The following is a 22798-nucleotide window of genomic DNA, read 5'->3' on the forward strand; positions in this document are numbered from 1 at the left end:
AATATTACTATTTATAATATTGTTATTATTTTATAATTATCATATTCTATCTGTTTTACTGTAGATCATATCATATTATTAGTCCCTGCCATCTGGCAATGGCCAGGGACTATAGTAATCCATATGCGATGCTATAGCATTAATTCGAGGCATTGTGTTGTTAATTTGAGCGGATTATGGCAGGGTGACCAAAGTTTTCGAATGTCGCTGTGTTTACCATTGTCGGGATAACCAAAGTTTTCAAAAGTGACCGTGTTTGCCCTCTTATTTGGCCTCTTCCCGAGGTGGAAGAGGCTGGACCATAAGTTTATTTAGCTTTACCGTGTTCATTATCTGTGGCGGTCGAAGTATTCATATTAATGTTACAGGTATGTTAGCATTAGTTTGCTAACATTAGTTCGCGTTTGTTTGCAGGTTTGTTTGCAAGTTGGCTATAGCAGGTTTGTTTGCAGGTTGGCAGCTGTTGTGCATGAGGTGGTGTACGTGTCGATGCAAGGTGGTACAGGTGTCGATATGCCACCGCCTGTTTGCTAAGATCTTCATAGATTATCAATTCATGCATTCCATTATCGCGGAAATATTCTCCCATAAACCAGAGATAACAGGAAGGCAAAGTAATTCATTTTATTACAGAAGCAATCTTGGAGTTGTTACTAATGACTCAAGTACAGAATATGTAACACTCGCCCTATTCTTTGTAGGAACTGCTATATGACTTTGCCTTGCTTCTAGGCAGGGCCGAGTCTTTGTAGGAACTGCTATATGACTTTGCCTTGCTTCTAGGCAGGGCCGAGACGCTTTACGCCGGGCACCGAACTGGACGAAACTCTTTAAGGCAAATGATACAGTATAAGCATCTCCACAGATACCGCCCGCTGCCGCCCTGCCTTCCCTAAACCTTCAGGTATATCTCCCACATTATTATTCTTTTATCTCCTTTCATATCCTCTCAGCAAGCCTGTATCTCATCCACTAGACAGCTTAGTAGAAGCAGTAAGCAGTTGCGAAAGAAAGAAGTTTTAAATTTTAATATTTAATAAAATTGGGATCTACATTTAATTCCTATAGCATTTAAATGAGTTTCTTTTAGATTTACTTACCTATAGTTTCGCTTTCATAAGGCGTTTCCTTTCAAGAAGCTCTGCCCGCCTGAAGGAAACAAAACAAAAAGTTGAGGTTTACAGATTCAAATATTGAAACAAATATTGAAAATATATCTTACCAATGTATGTAAGCATGTTTGGCATATTACTTTCTCTCAGCAGCTTCCTCTTCCTCAACAAGCATTTTTTGGCAGCGAAGAGCCTCTGCATCCTTTTCAACAAGCCAGGTATTTACCTGCCCAGTATGGCAGCATTCAAGAGAGTGAATAGATTTCTAGTAGACAGCATTAATATCAGGATTTATTTGACTTTCAGAAACCCATGGAAGCAACCAGGTTCCAGAACTCAAGAATAACCTTCTTTGTTTCTGCACCAAATACGAATTTCTGCACAGATGAAGCTGTACCTGCACATAGAAATGTTTTTTTGCTTGCATCATCCAGTATGGTAAATAGATCTGCGGCTGGTAGTGGAAATCTGGAAGGTTTAGTTTGAACCACATCCTGTCAAATAAACACATCAATGAGCATTGACTTCAATATATATTGTGACCATGAAAACTCAAGCAAACATAGTTCAATAATTACCAGAAGAGCAGCAGTAAGCAGCTGTGAAAGAAAGAAGTTTCAATGCCATGATGCCCATGTTATACCATACCGCAGGGGCAGAGGCAGTTTAAGGTAAAGATAAAGATCCACAACTAGCCCATAATTTCCTAACTTTCTAACAACCCTCCCTCTCGCCCGGCTCATTCTCAATCACTCGACCAACTTACTCTGTCGTTGTGATTTTTGATAGCATGGAAATCCCCAGCGATCATCAATGGATTTCCCCTCACCACAGAGGCCTGAGATACAATGTCATTCCATAGTGATTCCCTCTGAACCCTCTGTTGCAGATCTTGCTCTCTTCTAGGTTGAGGAAGCAGGGAAGAAGGCTTTTAAGAAGGGATTTGCAATTAACGCAAGAGAAGGGGGATTAGTGACTAAAAAATCAAAGGATTCGTGCTCTCTGGCATAGCACACAGCGGTCAGATCTCTCAACTGAGCCATTGGAACCAAAGAAACCCCTAACTTAGCACTCATAAATTTTAATATTTTTCCTGTGCAATTCAACCTCATGGACTAGTGAATTTGGCCTCACGGTGGGTCACTTCAATGCTTCAGATTCTGTGATCTTATGGAGAAATTTCTACCACTACTCTGTATCTATTATTTTTTCTCTTGTAAAACACCTCATAACCATATGCTTGCGAAGGACAAAGGCGATGGCATTATTGAATAGCATAAATGTCTGCTAATAGATCGTTCTGAGATGCGATTGAACCAGTGGAGCTGCGGTTTGTTTGAAGGCAACATGACATTAAGAAAATTGTATAACCAACATTGAAAGTATCTCCTAGAATGTGAATAAGGAAAGGAAAAGCCACAAGTGGCAACCATGCAATGCAACCGTTATCATGGTGTTTGTCTTACTTTTCAGGGAAAAAACGTGTCAATGAATGTCATCTTCCCCGAAATTTAAGAAACTTTATTAACTTTTTAATAAATTAAAAAAAAGTCTATCATAAATTAAATTGAACTTATCGCAACAACCCAATGTTATGATTGCACTACTCCTCTCGTAGTTTTGCAAAATGAATGAACATTGCTCTTACGAGGCTGAGGAGGAGTTGTCCCTCCATTAAACTAAGTTTGGCCCTTTTCTGATGGTGGTTTTTCAGCGTACAGATAGATACAACCTACTGGAAAATATAAAATATTTCAGCTCCCTCTGCGTAGAATAAAGACGGCCTCAAAGAATCAACATAATTATGAAGAAACCATTCTCCTTTCTCTGTGCAAGGAAATTCTGGCATAGCACACAGCGGTCAAATCTCCCAACTTAGCGCTCATAAATTTTAATATTTTTCCTGTGCAATTCAACCTCCTGGACTAGTGAATTTGGGCTCACTGTGGGTCACTTCAATGCTTCAGATTTTGTGATCTTATGGAGAAATTTCTACCACTGCTCTGTATCTATTATTTTTTCTCTTGTAAAACACCTCATAACCATATGCTTGCGAAGGACAAAGGCAATGGTGTTAATGAATAGCATAAATGTCTGCTAACAGATCGTTCTAAGATGCGATTGAACCAGTGGGAGCTGCGGTTTGTCTAAAAGCAACCTGACATTAAGAAAATTGTATAACCAACATTGAAAGTATCTTTTAGAATGTAAGGGAAGGAAAAGCCACAAGTGGCAACCATGCAATGCAACCGTTATCGTGGTATTTGTCTTACTTTTCCGGAAAAAAACGTGTCAATCAATGTCATCTTCCCCAAAATTTAAAAAACTGTATTAACTTTTTAATAAACTAAAAAAAAGTCTATCATAAATTAAATTGAACTTATCGCAACAACCCAATGTTATGATTGCACTACTCCTCTCGTGCACTCCAGCTTAAATCAATTAAGCATATTGATGTGTTAACTACCTTAACTAAGATACAAGGAAATGGGTAACATTTGTCAAATATTTTAAATTGTTCACACTCCTCTCATCCAAAATTCGTTTCAAATTTTAAACCACAAGTTAATAAAAACTGAACTTCATACGAAGTTAATAATTTATACCGGATACATTAAAACTGTAAATATACATATTTGGGAGAATTTTCAAGTTAAAAATGAGAGCCAAGACGCTTTTGGCATGTAAATTAAAGTTGGGTGGGTCATGAGATATAAATTCAAAGTTGGTTGGTTTCGCTGGCTTCGCAGGCAATTTGTGGGAAATAGTCGTTCCGTAGCTTCGGGTCATATTATCAGTCCGTGCATTATTGTATTGACAATCTATCGCACCGGTCCGGTTTGCTCAGTATTTGAAAGATGCATCAGTCTCGGTCCGGTTTGCTCAGTATTGGAAAGATGCATCAGTCTTCGAGTTTCCCACTTATGACGCTGCCGTCTCCAGTTTCGGGATATATCAGGAGCAGCTGGACTCTCTGGGTTTGTCACCGGACCTGGTGCCAAAGTGCTTCAAGAATAAGACGTCCGAGTTTGTTTCGAGCCCAGAGCTTTGCGCGGGCATACAGACCAAGCAGGACTGGATTCACAAAGTGGGGATTACCCAGTTGGACTCGGCCTGCAAAAGCTGAAATATTGTTATAAAAGGACACAAGCAATGCAAGAACAAATTAGTTACCCGAAATTGCACATTGATCACATATGATTCAACATACTACAATGACGGCTTGATTCAAAGTCGTGGAGAAAGCTTAATAATAGAGTATTCACTCATACCAAAATCTTCCCCATACATGAGCTAGACTCATGTCCTTCGATCTGTGAATAGCCTCGCCACAATTTCTGAGAGATTCCCGACCAGAGCGAAATGGCAAAAATAGTTCTTAATTGGATTCCACCGTCGCCACCTATGATGAGACCATATTTTCTTTAATCGCTGCAACCCCTCACCTTTTGATTCTCATATCTGATCTTGTATTCTGAGATCTGGATGAAGTCATTCAGATCTTAGTCACATGGAATATCCACACGTAACTTTTACACGATCTCAGCCACCACAATGGTCCAACACCGAAGCAGGTAAGTCTATAATTCCAAATTTAAATCCTTTGCCCACTCTGGGGAAATACAAACACCAACTCATATCTACCAACTCATATCTACGGATGTCAGTGATAGAAACACTCATATCAGCAACATGAAAATCACTTCAACAGCTCAGATCTTTGTCTTTTGGCTCTGCAGAATGGATTAAATGCTTAGTAGCAGAAAATCACAGATCACTACTCCACATGCAGAACACACGATCTCAGCCACCACAATGGTCCAACACCGAAGCAGGTAAGTCTATAGTCCCAAATTTAATTCCTTCACCCACTCTGGGTAAATACAAACACCAACTCATATCTACGGATGTCAGTGATAGAAACACTCATATCAGTAACATGAAAATCACTTTAACAGCTCAGATCTTTGTCTTTTGGCTCTGCAGAATGGATCAAATGCTTCGCAGCAGAAAATCACAGATCACTACTCCACATGCAGAACACTATTCTTGTAAAATCTTTTCTGATTCACTACTCCACATGCAGAACACTATTCTTGTAAAATCTTTTCTGATTCACTGCTCCACATGTAAAATCTTTGCAAACAGTTTTCACGTGTTCTGTGTAAAAATGTTCAACGCAGGTGCAGATGCATTCTCAGGCTGAACTTCAACCTTAATGCAGAGACTTGCTACCTCACAACCTCCCTTGTTTCTTCTTAGAATTTCCTATTTCACGAATAGAGAATGCCCCAAAATTTTCACAAACTAGTGAATAGACTACTCTTAATTGCATACCCTTAACCTAACAAAAATTAAAAATACATCGACAAATTACTTAAACACGAGTGGAGAACGAGGGTAGAAAGAAATGTAATGTAATGATACCGATATAAGAGAACCCTGTGTCTACTTTTTGCCAAGGGTGATGGTTACACGTCCTTGAAAATATTATGTGTAATTAAATTACGTGTATTATATTGCTCTGGTTAAATTAATTATATTCGCAAGTTTAAAAAAGCAAAAGAGCATGATACATTAGGCATTTTTGTCCTTCCTGTAGCGATTTCATCTAGGCTATTAGGATAGTTTTCCATAAATAGCAATGCTTCATTCAGACTATCATGGTTTTCCATAAATAACAATGTTAAATCAACTTGCTGTAAATAACAATTAAAATATATTTTAAAAATTAAATTATGATAAATTTTCTAAAAAAACACTCTTACATGATTTCACTCCCCCACTACCCATTGATACATGATTTCACTCCCCCACTACCCATCGATACATACCCATTGATACGTCTTCCGATCCCACTCTGTGATCGTCTGCTTTCTCTAACGCTGCCACTGGAGATTGTTTTCATATTTGGAGGGGAATGAACGGACGCCGACGTGCTGGGAAAGAACCCGACAATGAACGCCGCGCAGTGAATAGGCGACGGCAGCGGAGGAAGGCACGTCGACGAGGTGTCGAAATGGAAAAATGTGCGCGAGAACCTTCCTCTACCCCGTTTCGATGGTCCTGCCACGGCAAAGCTCGTCCCACATCACAGCTTGGCGTTCCACATTTCCCCATCACCATGCGCCACGGGCACAATTGACGCCCCCTCTTCATTTCCTCATAGCGGGCTGTCAGCTTGTCTGTCATGTATTCTTTAATGGCTTCGACGCCGTGAGCTACTACTTGTGGAGGCGGTATAACCAGCGGATTCCCTTCCAGCTTAAGAAGCCGCAATTTTTCCAGCCGCCCAATAGACTCGGGCAAGGCACTTATTTGATTGTAGCTGATATTTAACTCGACAAGAGATGTCAGCCCTCCGATCGATTCGGGCAGTGACATAAGATATTTAAAATTGCTGCTGAGATCTAGGTACTCCAGATTCATCAGGTCGTCAAGGTCTTCTGGAAGGGCTCCAAGCTTGTTCATGTGGACATCCAGAAAGCGGAGACACATCATGTGGCAGATGGAGTACGGAAGACGCAACAACCTGTTCGAGTGAACACTCAGCTTCCGGAGATTTAGCACTTCGAATCCGAGGGTCTCAGGGAGCCAGGTGAGTTGGTTAAAATCGGCCATGAGCTCTTCTAGTGCACTGAATCAAAAAATATTGTCATCGTCACAATTAGGAATAAGGGTTGGTAGGTTTTCTGTGGGGTACTAATATGAATCTTACCTGCAGCTTCCAATGCTATCAGGGAGCTCAACAAGGGCATTTCCGGAAACATTCAAAGCCTTGATCTTTACAAGGCGACTGATGGAATGCGGCAGCGATGTAAGCTGATTCGAATGAAGATCCAGATGAGTAAGGTTCACCAGATTCGTCACAGATTCCGGCAAGCTCTGCAAAAGCCAATTCAGTCTCCGTCATTCTCCGAAGATATATAGAGATTCTTTTTTAAAAGAGTTGCCCAGAACTAAAGAATGAAAACAAACTTTGATATTTGCTCCTACTTAGAATTTATTCAAATTTGTTAAATTGTTTGAAGTTACATGATACCATGGGTAAGTTTGTCATGTCTTAAAAAATATATATATATTAAAAATAGTTTTTATTAATGTCTATCAAAATATTAGTTTAAATTTTAAATTATATATAAATTGAATCTTTAAATTTTTTAATTATTAATTACTAAAATATTCTTATGTATTATTATATATAATTAAAATTATATATGTGTTTAATACTTTTTTAATCAGATATATATTTTACTTTGAAGGGATCATAGATTTATTTTTAAGGAAAAAAAAAGTTACCACATTAGAATTCCAAATTAGGTAAAACATTAAACATCTTTACTCAGATTTATTAAAGCCAATAGGATCCTTAAATCAAAGGAACAAGATTAATTCAACACAAAGAATTTAAAATCCAGCTCCAAAATTTTTTAATATTTTTTTAATTAAATATTTCTAAAATGAATCTTTAAAGGGAAAAACCACATCCTATGGGTATATTAAAGTCTTTAAAGACATAAATATTTCCACATCAAATTTCTAATATTTGAAAATATTAATTTCATGTAGTTTTATTATAAATTTTGTTGCCATGCCATAAAAAATATTATTAAATCTAATATTAATATTTTTAAATTTAATAACTTTGGATTAATATGATATTCAATTTGTTATATCATAATATATATTAATATATCATGATATATATTAACTCTAGATGTATATATGAAACCAGGAACAAAGGTATAAAGTGATAGAGGTGGAGAGATAGAGGGAGTGACAAGGGAGAGATGGAGATAAAATGAAGGAGAGGGGAGAGGACGAATGAAGAGCGAGAGAAGGAAAGGAGGGAGCGAGAGAGAGAGAAGGGTAAGAGAGAGGGAGGCACAAATATGGAGGGTGGAAAGAGGGGGAGAGGGGGACATGGTTGGAGTGAAGAGAGAGAGATGGGGGAGAGAGAGGGAGGTAGGAGAGAAAAGTAAAGAGGGGAAGGACTAGAGAAAGGACTTGAGAGAGAGGGGGAGAGAGGTAAGGACAGAGAGGGAGGAAAAAAGAGATGGAGTTGGAGGGGGAGAGAGGGAGTGAAGAAGAAAGACATGGAGAGAAAAACGGTGGAGAGAGAGAGGGAGTGACAAGGGAGGGATAGAGAGAGAGTGTGTATTTTTTGGGATGAGAAAGAGAGACAATGAAGGAGAGATAGAAGGAAGGGGGAAGAGAAGGAGAGAGAATGAGAGAGGGAGGGATATAGTGACAGAGATGGAGGGTGAAGAGAGAGAGAGAGGGCAAAGAGAGACAAACGGAGGTGAGAGAGAAAATGAGAGAGGAAGGAAGAGAGAGAGAACATGTGAAAGAGAGGGAGGGAGGTAAGAAGAAATACATATAGAGAGAAAGGCAGAGAGAGAGAGAGAGGGAGTGATAAGGGAGATAGAGAGAGAGAAAGAGAGAGAAAAGCAGGAGGGAAGAGAGATAGAAGGGAGAGAGAGTGTGTGTGAAGGGGAAGAGAGAGGGAGAGAAAGAGGGAGGGAGAGATATATAGATATGTAGAAATAGTGTTTATGTTTTGGGGGTGATATAGAGACAAAGGAGAGGCAAAGGGAGATAGAGATATAGATGGGATGTGAAGAGAGGGAAGAAGAGAATGATAGAGAAAGGGAGGGAGAGATATATAGATATGGAGAGAGTGTGTGTGTGTTGGTGGGGGGCATGAGATATAGAGAAAAGGAATGAGAGATGGATGGAGATATAGATATAGATGGAGGGGGGATGGAAGGAAGAATATTTCTTGCACTAGATGCATTGATTTCAATGTAGATTTTAATTTCTAATTATATTTGACTGCTTTCACTAGATGCATTGGTTCGAGTTTAGATGTTGATTTCTAATTCTATTTGATTGCTTACTCTAGATACATTGGTTTCAGCGTAGATGGTGATTTCTAATCTTATTTGATTTCTTGCATTAGATGCATTGATTTTAATGTAGATGTTAATTTCAAATTATATTTGATTGTTCACACTATATGCATTGATTTCAACGTAGATGTTGGTTTCTAATCTTATTTGATTGCTTGAATTATAAACATTGATTTCGGTGTATATGTTTTTTCTAATCCTATTTGATTACTTGCATTAGATGGATAAGATTTTGTTAATCTTGAGACAATAAATTATTAAAAATATATGCATTGATTTGAGTGTAGATGTTGGTTTCTTTATAAACATTGATTTTAGTGTATATATTGTTTTCTAATCCTATTTGATTACTTGCATTAAATGGATAAGATTTTGTTAATCTTGAGACTGTAAATTATTAAAAATATTTTTCAAGATTAGATGGATGGGGAGAGAGGGAAGAAGATTTCCTTTACTAGATTCATTGATTTCAGTGTAGATGGTGATTTCTAATCCTATTTGATTGTGTTGCACTAGATGCATTGATTTTAGTGTAGATGTTGATTTCTAATTATATTTGATTGCTTGCAATAGATGCATTGATTTCAGTGTAGATGATGATTTCTAATCCTATTTGATTTCTTGCACTACAGGCATGGATCTTAGTATAGATGTGGATTTCTAATCATATTTAACTGTTTGCACTAGATGCATGGATTTCAGTGTAGATGTGGATTTATAATCCTATTTGATTGCTTGCACTAGATGGGTTGATTTTAGTGTAGATGTTGATCTCTAATCTTATTTGGTTGCTTGCATTCGATTCATTTATTTCAGTGTATATATTGGTTTCTAATCCCATTTGATTGTTTGCATTATATTAATTTACACTTGAGGAAATGTTTGCACCTGGAAGAATTTGATCCATCTCCACGCATGATAGATATGATATTAGATGGATATACAATAGTTAATAGATGTTAAATCTAACTTACACATATATGGTTAATAAGTGTTAAGTCCAACTTTTAAAAAATAATTAAATAAACTAAACTTAATTCAAACATGTATATCAATGAGGTGCTAAATCTAACCTTCTTAAAACTAGTACACTACGAAGACCAAGAATGAAAAAAACAAATAGAATTTGTACTCAATGATATTCTATATTATATGATTGGAAAAGATTATTTTAACAATTTTTTCAAAGAGGGAGGTTCATTTTACAACACAGTATGAAAACATGTGTAAGTTTATACATTTGTCAATAAAAATAAGAAATAAAAATAATGTTCTAAATAGAAAAATAATGTCCACTATAATTAGAAAAGAATTAATATGTTGTAAAGTAATTAGAAGTAAAAAGAAAGTGAATGTTTAAATCTTATATTTTTCAAAAATATTTCAACAAGAAATTTAAATAAAGTATTTGAAGATTTATGTTAACTAGCTTATGTTGGTATCAACTTCATTTATATCTATATATAAAAGAAAAGAAAAAATTATAGTTAAATTTTTATTTAGTTCTATATATACTTTATTTAGTATTCAAAAATACAATTTAAATAATGAAAAATAACTTATTGTATTTTGCACTCTAAAAATATTTGCACTTGAATAAATGTGATCTCTCTACACTCATATTAAATTAAATTTATACTTAAAATAACTCTATATTAGGGTAATAGGATTTCAATCCGTCAAAATCGGAGGAGCCATGGTGATTGCAGGAAGTAATAGCGTCCAGGCCGAGGATGGCAAACAATATCGAGATGGCAGGCTTTCGATGGGGCATGTCTATCGCAGTACCGAGGTGAAGAACGGATTTCCGAGCCATCCGCAGGGGATGGAGAGCTGTTGCGACACCTTCAGAGTAAATGGCGTGAATCTGAAGCCAAGAAAGGGCGTAAAGTCCCAGGCAAAAAGAGGCCTCCTTCCCGAGCTCCAAAAAAGGGAGGAAGAGGAGGAATCTGGGCAGCGGGAGTCAGGCATGAGATCTCCCAACTTTCTTCCCTCACGGATCTGGGCCAGGTTAACAGATCTCGGGGCACCCTATTTTCTCAGATGTACAAGATGGGAAGAAGCAGCGATCGCCACTTATGACCTCACCAGGACCCCCCACGTGCCATTACTTGCGCAGTACCTTGTCTACGGAGGAGGGGAGGGTTTACATAATGGGCCAAATGCCGCAGCACCCATAGCCATTATAGAAGGGGCTAAGGCAAGCCTTTTACAGCAATGCGCAGGAATGCTAGCTTCTCAGAGATACAAGAGAGGGGAAATCAGGGTTTGCGACGCTGTCAGCAGTGGATTGGCAAACCTATATTACGGATCTGCTACCTCTGCCCCTGGGAGAATGCTGCAAGGAGCCGGGGTGTTCATTTCTACTGTGGGAAGGCATAAAAACCCCAGATCCGCCATTGATCAATCAGATCAGGCTCTCAACAGACAGATCTGCCAAGATCTAGCAGGTTTGATACCCCAGATGGAAAATCGTCGTTGTAGACGAATAACAAGCCTGCAAAAAACCCAGATCTGGGGGCAAATCAGGATACCTCATTGCCCTGGCACCTGGGCCAAATTCGCAGAAGAACACCGTCTGAAAGGCGACGACCTAGGGCTTGGAGATGAGACAACCCAGGGAATAGATCGGCGGCAACCTCAGATGGGCAAAAATCCCGGAGAGGCGGACTTCACACAGCTCCTCTTAAAAGCACTAGAAGGTAGAAGTTACTGCGTGAGGTTAAGGAGGGGCAGCAGTATCCTGGAACTACGGAATAAAATTCAGAACCTTCTCGACATCCCTGAACAAGGGCAAAATCTGATCTACAAGGGGCGCAGTTTACAGGACCACTACACTCTCCAGGAATACAGTATAACCACAGATTCAACCATCATCATTAACCTTCGTCTGCGAGGAGGATGCTCTGGAACCAGCTCAAAGAATACAAGCTCCAAGAACACAGGCTCCTTCAAAGATGCGATGAAGGGTAAAGGGAAAGCGCAAGTCAATACAGCAACAAACCCTGTTCTTCTTGGGCCCTACATAGTCAAACAAAAACCTGAGAATCCTGCGCTCACCATTGAAATGCCTGAGGTAAATGATTTATACTCAGATCTATTTTCTCATTCTGTTATCTGTAGATTCAATGGTTACTGGCCCAAATCAGGTGATCTGCACCACTGGATCCATACCACCTGGACACCAAACTGTGAAATCTACTTATGCCCCTAAGGGTTTTTTATAGTAAGATTCAACACAGAATAAGAAAATGAACTCATCCTTAATAAGGGGCCATGGTTCTGGGGCAACGCAGGGCTCTACATCACTCCATGGTTTCCAGATTTCGACGCCAACACAATGGTGGTATCAAAGATACCAGTTTGGGTCAAGTTGCATAACCTCCCACTACACTTCTGGCATCACAAGGTCTTAATAGCCATAGGGAACACCCTGGGGAAATTCCTAATGATTGATGATGACAGACTGACAAAGGGAATTTTTACCTTCGCCAGAATATGTGTCAAAGTAGATCTCAGCTAGGGACTACCAGAAAGCATCATACTGAATTTCAACAACACACAGTGGCTACAATCACTGGATTACGAAAACACAGCTTTCCGATGTCGAGGATGTTTACAAACAGGCCACCTTCTCAGTGCTTGCCCATAGGCAAGGAACACCCCCAATCAGAAAAAGCAGCAACAAAGGAAGCCTAAAGGATGGCAAAACACAGTACCATTGGATGAAGAAGAAGATGTACCAGATACCACAGATTACAAAACAGAAAAGGATGAACAAGGAAACCAACCCAACACGCAAAGGAAAGAGGAAGCTCCCAGCAACCCTCTGCAAAAACAAGACCTCCAAATAATAGGAATTGAAACATTCGGCAACAAGAGAACTCATGGATCTGAAGAATCGGAGTCCGACAAGGAATCTCCCATTACAATAACAGAAAATCAGCTCACCTTAGTAACTACCACCCCCAACTCTGGGGGATGGCGTAAGGTGGAGAAAAAGAAAGGGAGAAGAGTATAGTTTTCACTTCATTTTTTTATTCTTTTGGTTTCTCCGAAAACTGGATCATTATCATTACATATGCTTTTGCATGTACAAAATGTAATTTTATCTTATAAATAAAATTACGACTTTTTCTACGGGCAAAAAAAGCACTCTGTACTAATTATTTAACCTAATAAGGAAAATTTAAAAAGACGGAAAAAACCACACTTGAGATATTGGCAAGCCCTTCACGGCGTTGATTAGAATTTATATTTGATGACATTTTATACTGACAGTTTATACTAAATGATTCTAGTTAACCGAAGAAACACCTTTGTATCGGCAACCCCTTCTCAACATTAAATAGAATTTATACTGGATGATATTTTACACTATTCTATGATTTTAACTAACGGAAGATATTATTCTTTAACACCTTCTCGATTACCGACCTTCCACTACTAATGATAGAAAATAATTTTACCAGTATGTAATTATTAGAGAGGTCAAGCATGATAACTGTAGAGAACACGTTCTGTATTGCTTCTGGAACGCTGTGGAGGAGAAGCCCGCTAAGCTCAAGATTTAGCATGGAGTTTTCATGAGAATATTGATGCAACTGCGCTGCAGTTCTCTTCTCGGCCTCTAGAAGCTCGGATGTTCGCTTATCTGGCCCCACTAAAGCGTTCTCCGTGGGCATCGCGGGTAGGGTTTTGTCATCAATCATCAGACTGCCATCGATTTGGTACTGCTCCGAGCACTGGACGACGGCTTTAGAGAAAAGTTTTTCCTCTTCTGCGTCCTTCTTGGCCTGAGCCTCCATCGGTGCCTACACTTACATCGACAATAGTTATGACAGATATTCATGGTATTTCAAACATTGTACATACTTAATTGATTAAATAAGCGGGACTTACCATTGTCCAGTATGTACGGAGAAAGGCCTTAAAATATCCTACAAAAGCAATGTCTCTCTGGTGCATAAAGCGCCATTTCCATAAAATTTGCTTGCCATTGAAGGGTGCGTATTGAAGGGTGCGTTTTGTTGCATATTGCAATTCAACTGGACTCTACCCTAGAGACCGAGCTCTGTATCAAAATCGTGCGAGAGCGTCCCAGTTCCTCAGAGTGGATTAAAGCAAGACAGCCTGCTCGTCAGCCTGATCTCATAAAATGGACAACTAGTTAAAATGGCTGACAACTGCGAAACGTGATCTAACGTAATTGGTGTCGCTTTCATAAAAGTCAACAATTGTTAAAAACACTGTGGCAAAAAGCACTCCGTTTAAAAACACGGCGAAAATCACTCCGTTCTCCAGATTTTGCATTTAGTTTAGATGAAATATTTTCAAATCAAGTAAATGTGTTAATTGTTTTTAATAAATTCAGTACAGAAGAAGATTTTTTTTTAATTTGCTATACAAGTTTTATATTGATAGCATATAAAGGCTATACGATAAAACCGTCTTAAAGATGAACATAAATAGAACAGGGTTAAGGATAGCTATGAAACAAAGTATAGAACACAGAAAATATGAAACGAAGTATAGAAATAGAAAATAAAAAAACAGAAATATTAGAATCAAAGAGCTTGAGGTTGATCATCATTATTTCTTTTTGTCTTTTTGCTATTTTGATCGAAGCTTTTGGAGGTGGGGTTACCAAAGCTACTTTAAAATTGTTTTGACAATCTATGGAGGCATCTTTATCAAAGTTCGAGGAGGTTCATTCATGAGTATGTTTCGTAGCACCCGTCGGAACATTGTTACTAAGTTCTTCTGTTTTCGCTAACAAAACTTGGATCTTTTGACCTCCTTCACTAGACTTTTGGAGATTTAAATTCTAGGCCTTATCTGATGGGAGCATATCATCATTACACTCATCATCTTCCTAATCCAAGGAAGATGAATCCTTCTATCCTCGAGGAGGCAGGTTGTGTGTGTTCCATGCTTTAGATCTAGGCATCTATTTGACTGGTCTTTTAGAGCAAGATTAATGAAGATGCCCAGTGTTTGACGGCAAAGTGGACACCGAAAGTCAATGTTCTCGTAGTATAGTTGTTGGGTCTAGGGAAAATCACATATTTTTAAATTAATTTTGTGAGGAAAGCCTTTTCTAATATCAAGTTCTACACAATCTCTACCATAGGCGAAGACTTCACATTAGCGTTGTGAGGGATCAGTGGCCAGAAAATGACCCAAGGTGTTTCCAATGCCTAAAAACCCTAAAGAATGTCATAGATGGGTTGACAAATTCGAAAGCCTAACCCAAATGTGTAGATTTGTGATCATGATTGTGGAGGGGTCAAAATCTAAGAACCAAGGGGTCGGGAAGAGCCCAAATTTTCCCCAAAACCAAGGTTCCCTGGAAAGAGCATTATGATAATCTGCATCATTGTTAAAAGTGACTATTGAGAAACCCTTGGTGTAGAAGATGACGCTACATGTCTTGGTCCAAGTTGAATAGATCCATTGGTAAAGGTTTGTTGTATTTGGCAATAGCCCATTCAAATGACAGATGAGGCCATTACTTGTCAACAATTCATAGATTCCTACCAGATCTAGATGAGTGATTTCCACTTAAGGAACATTCTTAACTTTGTCTATTATAAAAGGACTTGGAGCAACCTCGATGTAAGCTTCCTTTCTTGAGGGCATGGGACATTCCTGAGGTGGCTCTACGCTTTGGGGAACATCGTTTCAAACTTCTTGTTTGTAAGAGGTCGCTTGGGAAGAGGAAAGCTTTCCCAACTCTCCCCCGTGCAATCGGAGAGCCAATAAAATTGTAACATCCCTGCATATATTATAAACACAGAGAGAAAGGAGATCTTCCATTTTCTTACCTTAAAAAAGAAGGCATTGTAATTGAGAGTGTAGCCCTATTTTGAGTTCCAACAATAGCCGGAGGTCTTTTACCATATCCATACATCTGACTTAGAAAAGCATTGAATACCTAGAAATAAATTTCATTTAGATTTGAAAAGGCCTCAAAGCAGTGACGGACTTAGCCATCTCACTCGCGTCTTCCCCAACATTGATATTCTTCAAAAACCCAAGTAAACCCTCAGGGAAAGGTGCTACATTTACAAGGGTTTTAGACAAGGTCTCTTGCTCAACAACCACAACTTCTCTGTGATAGGGTTCTTTTTCAGTAGCCACGGCTTCACCATTACAAGGCTCTTTCTCAGCAATTATGGCATCTCTATGATAAACAGTGCCCCCATTCATGAGTAAACCCTTGTTGTTTCCTTCATTACATTCTCCCATCATGGTTCCAACCTCTGCATAGTTTGGGCTCCGAGGTTTAGTGACACTAATAATAATATCTCAATAGGTGATTTAGATTTGCCTTGATTTTTTTCCTTAAGAAATGGGCTTATCTGGAATGGCAGTTTTCGCAAGGTTACTGAGTTGCAACATCATGGTTTTTTAAAGCAATTATTATCCCTCACTTTTCAAATGAAATTTGAATTAGATGTGCAATTATTATCCCACTTTTGAAATGAAATTTCAAATAGACGTTATAAACCAACATGTGAAAAATTGTAGGCTAACAAGTAAATTCGAAGATTTCTGAGAGTAATTGGTCAAAGTTAAGTTTGAGATATGAAAGCAAATGTTTTTATTCAGGGGTTAATTTTATTGTATTAGAATGGAAAATCATTTTTTTGGAAAACTCATCATAAATAAGTTGTCAAACCAACTAAGGGACATTTATTATTATCTTCAATGGGAGGTTTATTCATAACAATTATTCAAGACAAATTACACTATTTAGAATTAATCATTGATGGAAGTAAGTGAACAAGCTTTCACTTCTGCTAGATCTTTATGGGTTTTGGGTCATTGATGTGTTTCCTTATATATGATAAAGATGAGCTCTGAACCAAGCAAAAATAGTGTTAAAGAATACTACAAAACCACAAAAAAATATCTATACATAAGTAGATCTCATTATTATTAAATCATTTTTATATTATAATATAACATGCATTATTATTAAATCAATTTTATATTAAATATTAATTAAAATTTATAATTGCAAATTTTTTTTTGAAATGACAATTAATTTTTCAAATTTTAAACTATATTTTTATTTTAATATTATATTATTGAGCTAAGAGGCTCATTCTACAACCTCATATGAGGGTGATTTGTAATTAGGTCATATTACTTTAAATAAAAAAATGTAATGTGGATTATAACAAAAATGAACATGATTATACATATTTGGTTACTTTTAATTAAAATCATTATAAAATATCACTTTGTTTGTTCTTATTATTACAATCTATTGTGAAAACGGTGTAGTAAAAATATTTAACTTTCACTTTTAGAGTTATAAATAAAATATTTCTCTATCCATGTGAAATAAGTCTATGTTAAGTAATATAATTTTATAGAAAAAATCATTACAGATCCATCTAAATATATATATTTAATTTTCAATATATATATATATATATATATATATATATATTATTTTTCACTTTTAGAATTATAAATAAGTCTATGTTAAGTAATATAATTTTAGAGGGAAAATCGTTATCGATCCATGTCTCAAAGGTCACTTGAAGGTCTTTCTCCTTATCTACCTCCATAATAACAAAACAAATATTGGGATTTGATTGAGGGACCTCCTTCAACTTGGAGAAAATAATATCTAAAAAACATCAAAAGAAAGGTTTAGTCTTTAAATCAAAATCTTAATATTGATGCAATGTGTGCTTGGAAATATGGTTATATCAGTGGCTATTCATAAATATTGAAATCAAACACAATAAATAAAGTAAGGTGACCATATATGTTGATAATGTTTTCTATTGAAAAGCTAAAAAAAAAAACCAAAGAAAAATCACAATTACTTAGTTAAAAAATAATGAAAATCATTTATCCAAAAATTCCAAAAAAAAAAAAACAAAACTAAAAATAACAATTCAAATCTCTCCAATAAAATAACAAAAAAATGATTTCAATCCAATCAAATCAAATCAAATCAAATAATAAATATATATATTTAAAAAATAATTAATACAAATTCAATAATAATCCTTTCCTTCGAAGAAAAACTAATAAAAATACTCAAACACTTTTAAACACCTATATTTTCAAATATATATCTTTAATACTACGATGCCTCTATATATTTTATTAACAATATGACGCTTTGCAATTGAATACCATTATATTAAAAAAAAAAAAAAAAAAATATTTCCAAAAACCTTCTCAACATCCGTTTTTATAAATCTTTTAATTTTTTCATAAAAGACAAGATACATTGATATGTTTCTTGTCTTGCAATGTGTCATCTTAAATTAAATTTCTTTGGGACGTCAACATACATCCATTCATAAATAAAATCAGGATTTATAACAAATTTATATACCAAAATATTATATATTTTATTAACAATATGATGCTACGCAATTGAATAATAATAATAATAATAAAAATTCAAAAACCTTCTCATCATCCGTTTATATAAATCTTTTAATTTTTTCTAAATGCTAAGATACATTGATATGTAGCTTGTTTTGCAATGTGTCATCTTAAATTAAATCTCTTTGGGACATCAACATACTTCCATTCATAAATAAAATCAGGATTTATAACAAATTTATATACCAAAATATTAATAATTTAACAGGTTAAAGTTTGCTATGTAAAATGTGTAGTACATTCATTATCACTTATCATGATCAAATTCCGAATAAAGAATTTGATTGATAATGAATTTTATATATATATATATATATATATATATTTATTAAAGAATTTGATTGATAATGAATCATTATATATATACATATATATGAATTTGAATGGTCTAATGAATAATAAAATCTTTTTGCAGCTTAAATGCTATAATAATATGCCATTTTTGAGTTTTTTTTAGAATTTTAAAATATTGTTTCGAAATAATCAATATATAATTTACATGAATTTATGTTAAATATAAAATCATTATAATTATTTTTTTATATTTAAAAATATTTTAATTATAATAATTATTTTATTTTAAATTAATTTATAAATTTAATATAAAATCAATGTATTGAATATTTTAATACTGAAATTGAAATATTTATTTTAATAAATATCAAATTATTTTATTTAAAATTGAAATTAAATTATTATTATTATTATTATAAATAGGTTAATTTCATGATAAACAAGGAAAAATAAAATAATATAAAAAAAAATGTGTATTTCTTTTGAGCATAATGAAATATGTATTTATTGTAAAAGAGATGATATTAAGTTATTATGTATTTATATTATTTTTTAATAATATTATTTATATCTATATAAATTTCACATCTTTCTATATATAAAAAATATTTCTAATTTTGTTTACATTGAGTTTGCTATCTTTCCTATACATGTTTTATAATTTTTATAATTTTTTCTTTAATATGATATAAACAACATAGATGTGAATGATGATTATGATGATTAATGTCACTAAGACCTATATAATTTACGGGACATTAACACGGTAAGAGATTAAAAAGGATTATTTAACATTTTATTTTTTATGCTAAAAAATAACTTAAAGAAGTGTTTCCACATCACCATAACTCTGTTGGGTTAAAAAGTCAAGAAGGTTGGTAGTGTGAGAGATATTTGGAAAATTAGATTGAATGTGAGTATAAAATAGACAATCTAAGGGAGTAAGAAACTATTTCATCTTATGGTGTATTGGGAATTGACCAATGACTAGTTTCACTATGAATCTCATGAGAATTAGTTCTAATCTTGGAAATTTTCATTTTCTTTTTAACACTAATCAAAATAAAGAGATAATTTTGACTTTTGAGATTGGGGTTGATCACCTCCTTATAATATTGTAGTTTTATTTTTCTCACTGGCTCTTTAATTCCCCACCATTTCTCTTTAAATTTTAAGGTAACAATACCTATGATGTCTTCCTTTATTCCCTAATGATGTAGCCAAGACTAGGCATCCCTATGTCACCATAGCTTGAGATGCAAGTGGGGATTTTAGCTAAAGTTAGAACCAATTTTAGGAAACCTCTTGGAATCAATGTTGTATAACCTTTTTTATACTATAGCTTACATACATCTTAACTCTGGATCCACCAAGCGTTGCAGGGGATCAAATATTTTGAGGTGCAAATGTCTTTTAGAGTGAAAAATTATTTTGATCTCTTTCGGTGCTTGGTAGATCTTAAGTTAAGATAGATCTAAAATGACTTAATTATTAATTATAATTATTAATTATATATGTATTTTTAATGTAATTTCCCTAGACTGGGAGACATTTCTTGGAATCACAAGTTGGAGTTGTGACCTCTCCACAATCTATGTACCCCAAGGCTTCTTAGGGGTTTGAATCATATATGCAATCAAAAACTTGTTTTAAACAATTAAAGTTAAGATTTGGCAAAAAAATCATTAGAACTATTACAAAATGACTAATTAGTTACTAAAAAAATCACTAAAATTGGCATATAAATGACCATTTTTCAGTCGGTGATCAATAGTGGCTAATTTATAGTATCATATAACAATACCAACTTTTAGTTGTTTTTAGCTTAGTCATTAATTGGTTGTCTCAATATTATCGTCTAGTAGTATATTTAGTCATAAATTTAGTCATTAGTTGCTACAATTAATGACCAAATACACAAAAAATATAAGGCTATATGATCACATGAGAAAATCAATTAATGACCAAAAAAATATAACCAAAATGTTGGTCGTGTTATAAGATATTGTAAATTAGCCACTAATAGTCATATATATGCAAATTTTAGTCATTGTTTGAAACTAATTAATGACAAAAGAAATATGACTAAATATTGGTCGTATTATAAGATACTGTAAATTAGCTACTAATAGTCATATATATGTAAAATTTAGTAGCCATTTTTAATCACAAATTTATCATTTACAATAGTCACTTATATTCTTTTGGTAGTTTCATATTCATTATATAAACGACTAATTTAGTCTTATAGTAATTTTATTTGTGTTCATTGTTAGTCAATATAAACAACTAATTTAGTAGTTTTAGATTGATTTTGTGTCTTCAATATTAACAAACATAAATTAATTAGTATGATTTTGCGACTAAATTAAGAAAAAAATGTCATACAATGTGCATGTTCATCTAATATAAAAACACAAAGTTACACCTGGTAATTACAATACTAAATAATATCAAGTACAACTATAAATAATTTCAACCACATAAATTATATTATATGAAATGTCAAATATTACAATATGAATTTCCAACTTAATATTCGTTGGATTATACATAAAATATTGTTTCATCACTTCAAAACATTATCATTGTGTTGCCAATGTATTGTAGGTGAATTCACCAACTCTAAAGACTTGACCATTAGTCTCTATGTGTGTGTCTCCTACGGGATATTGGCTTTAAGGGTATCACTAGATTGATTCTCTCCTCCTTTTATTTATGCATTTGTCACTCTAGTGTTATTGTTTTCCTCTTTCTTCAATTCCCGCTTCTCACCATAAATAGTGAGTTCCTCTTCTAAAAATGAAAGACAATACAACCTAGAGTTTAAGAAATTAAAGATGATGAACACTAGAATATAAACTAAATTTGACTATAAATGATTTATATGACATATACCTCAACATTAGCAATGTCAATGCAATGTTTTCCCAAAAAAGCAAGAAACTCGAACAAGTTTTCTTTAGTTGGGTGGTAGTGGCCACTATGTGGCCAAATAACCTATATATATATATATATATATATATATATATATATATATATATATATATATATATTAAAAAAAAAAAACATCACCATAGAAAAATACTCCATAGTAACTTAGTCTTCAACTTTTAGGAAAATCTCCGCACAATAATGCCAACTAAGTTACATGCTAAAAAACTCAAGTTGTTGATAACTTGTGAAAACAAATAATCTGAGACGTCATGTCTAATCCTTGTCATTTTATTCTCAACAACACTCATTCTCTAACACATGAACTTGGTCAAGTATATAGACAACTTGTACTCAAATAACAACATGAAAGTAAACTTTTCTAATAGTTATCAAAATATTTTAATGCAAAACAACTAAAAGGATTTCAATCAATATCATGTAATACTATTTTCATCTTCAAGCTTTGGATGTTGTTTAAATGAACATGATACCAAGTATTTTCAATTTCATAGTTAAAATACAAAACAAAATCAAAGGAAACATTAAAAATACAATCAAACAATAAAGAGAGAATACCATGTAACATTGCATTTATAAAAAATTTGTTTATCACTCCACCGATGTGTAGCATTCTTGAAACATTTTCTTTCACAAAATAACAATGAGGTGAAAGAATCATAACATTAAAAAGCATAGGAATCCCTACTAGAAACATTCCCAAATTCGATGGACCAGGTACCTAAAGGATCTCCAAAATCAAATGAATCATATCCAAGACATGCTCTGCATTGTCTCCCTGTCTTTTTTCCAATCCCTTGCCTGTAACTTGCCCACACTAGAGTCAAGTAACAATCAAACAAAGGGATTAACATTTGTTTCTATCTTTTATGTCTATCAAGTTTGAATCTGATTTCTTTCATGAACATATTAAATAATATTTAAAGCCTTCCCATCCTGAGAAGGTATTAATCAAGTAAGATATCAGAAAAATGGAGCTCAATGAGGTCCTCAAACAATTCCTACAATAACAATATTTTTCTTGTTGTAATATCCTGGGTAGAAAAAAAATATATATATGCAAAATAAAAAGCCATATATTACTTGGGTTCAAACTCTATA

General features: G+C 34.7%; 1 protein-coding gene across 1 annotated transcript; it reads right to left on the reverse strand.

Annotated features, from left to right (window-relative positions):
* Positions 1-627: 627 nt before the first annotated feature.
* On the reverse strand, positions 628-13833 carry LOC149241313 (uncharacterized). Its single transcript, XM_089370509.1, has 8 exons — positions 13495-13833; positions 6832-6998; positions 6155-6750; positions 4105-4235; positions 1691-1711; positions 1460-1606; positions 1253-1338; positions 628-898 (listed from the first exon to the last, which is right to left on the reverse strand). The coding sequence occupies exons 1-8, from the start codon at positions 13831-13833 to the stop codon at positions 628-630; spliced, it is 1758 nt and encodes a 585-aa protein (XP_089226635.1).
* Positions 13834-22798: the final 8965 nt, after the last annotated feature.

The sequence above is a fragment of the Pinus tabuliformis genome, chromosome 8 (assembly GCF_031772625.1).
Source record: "Pinus tabuliformis cultivar Carrire ecotype Pingquan chromosome 8, CPIR1, whole genome shotgun sequence".
Lineage (NCBI taxonomy): Eukaryota > Viridiplantae > Streptophyta > Pinopsida > Pinales > Pinaceae > Pinus > Pinus tabuliformis.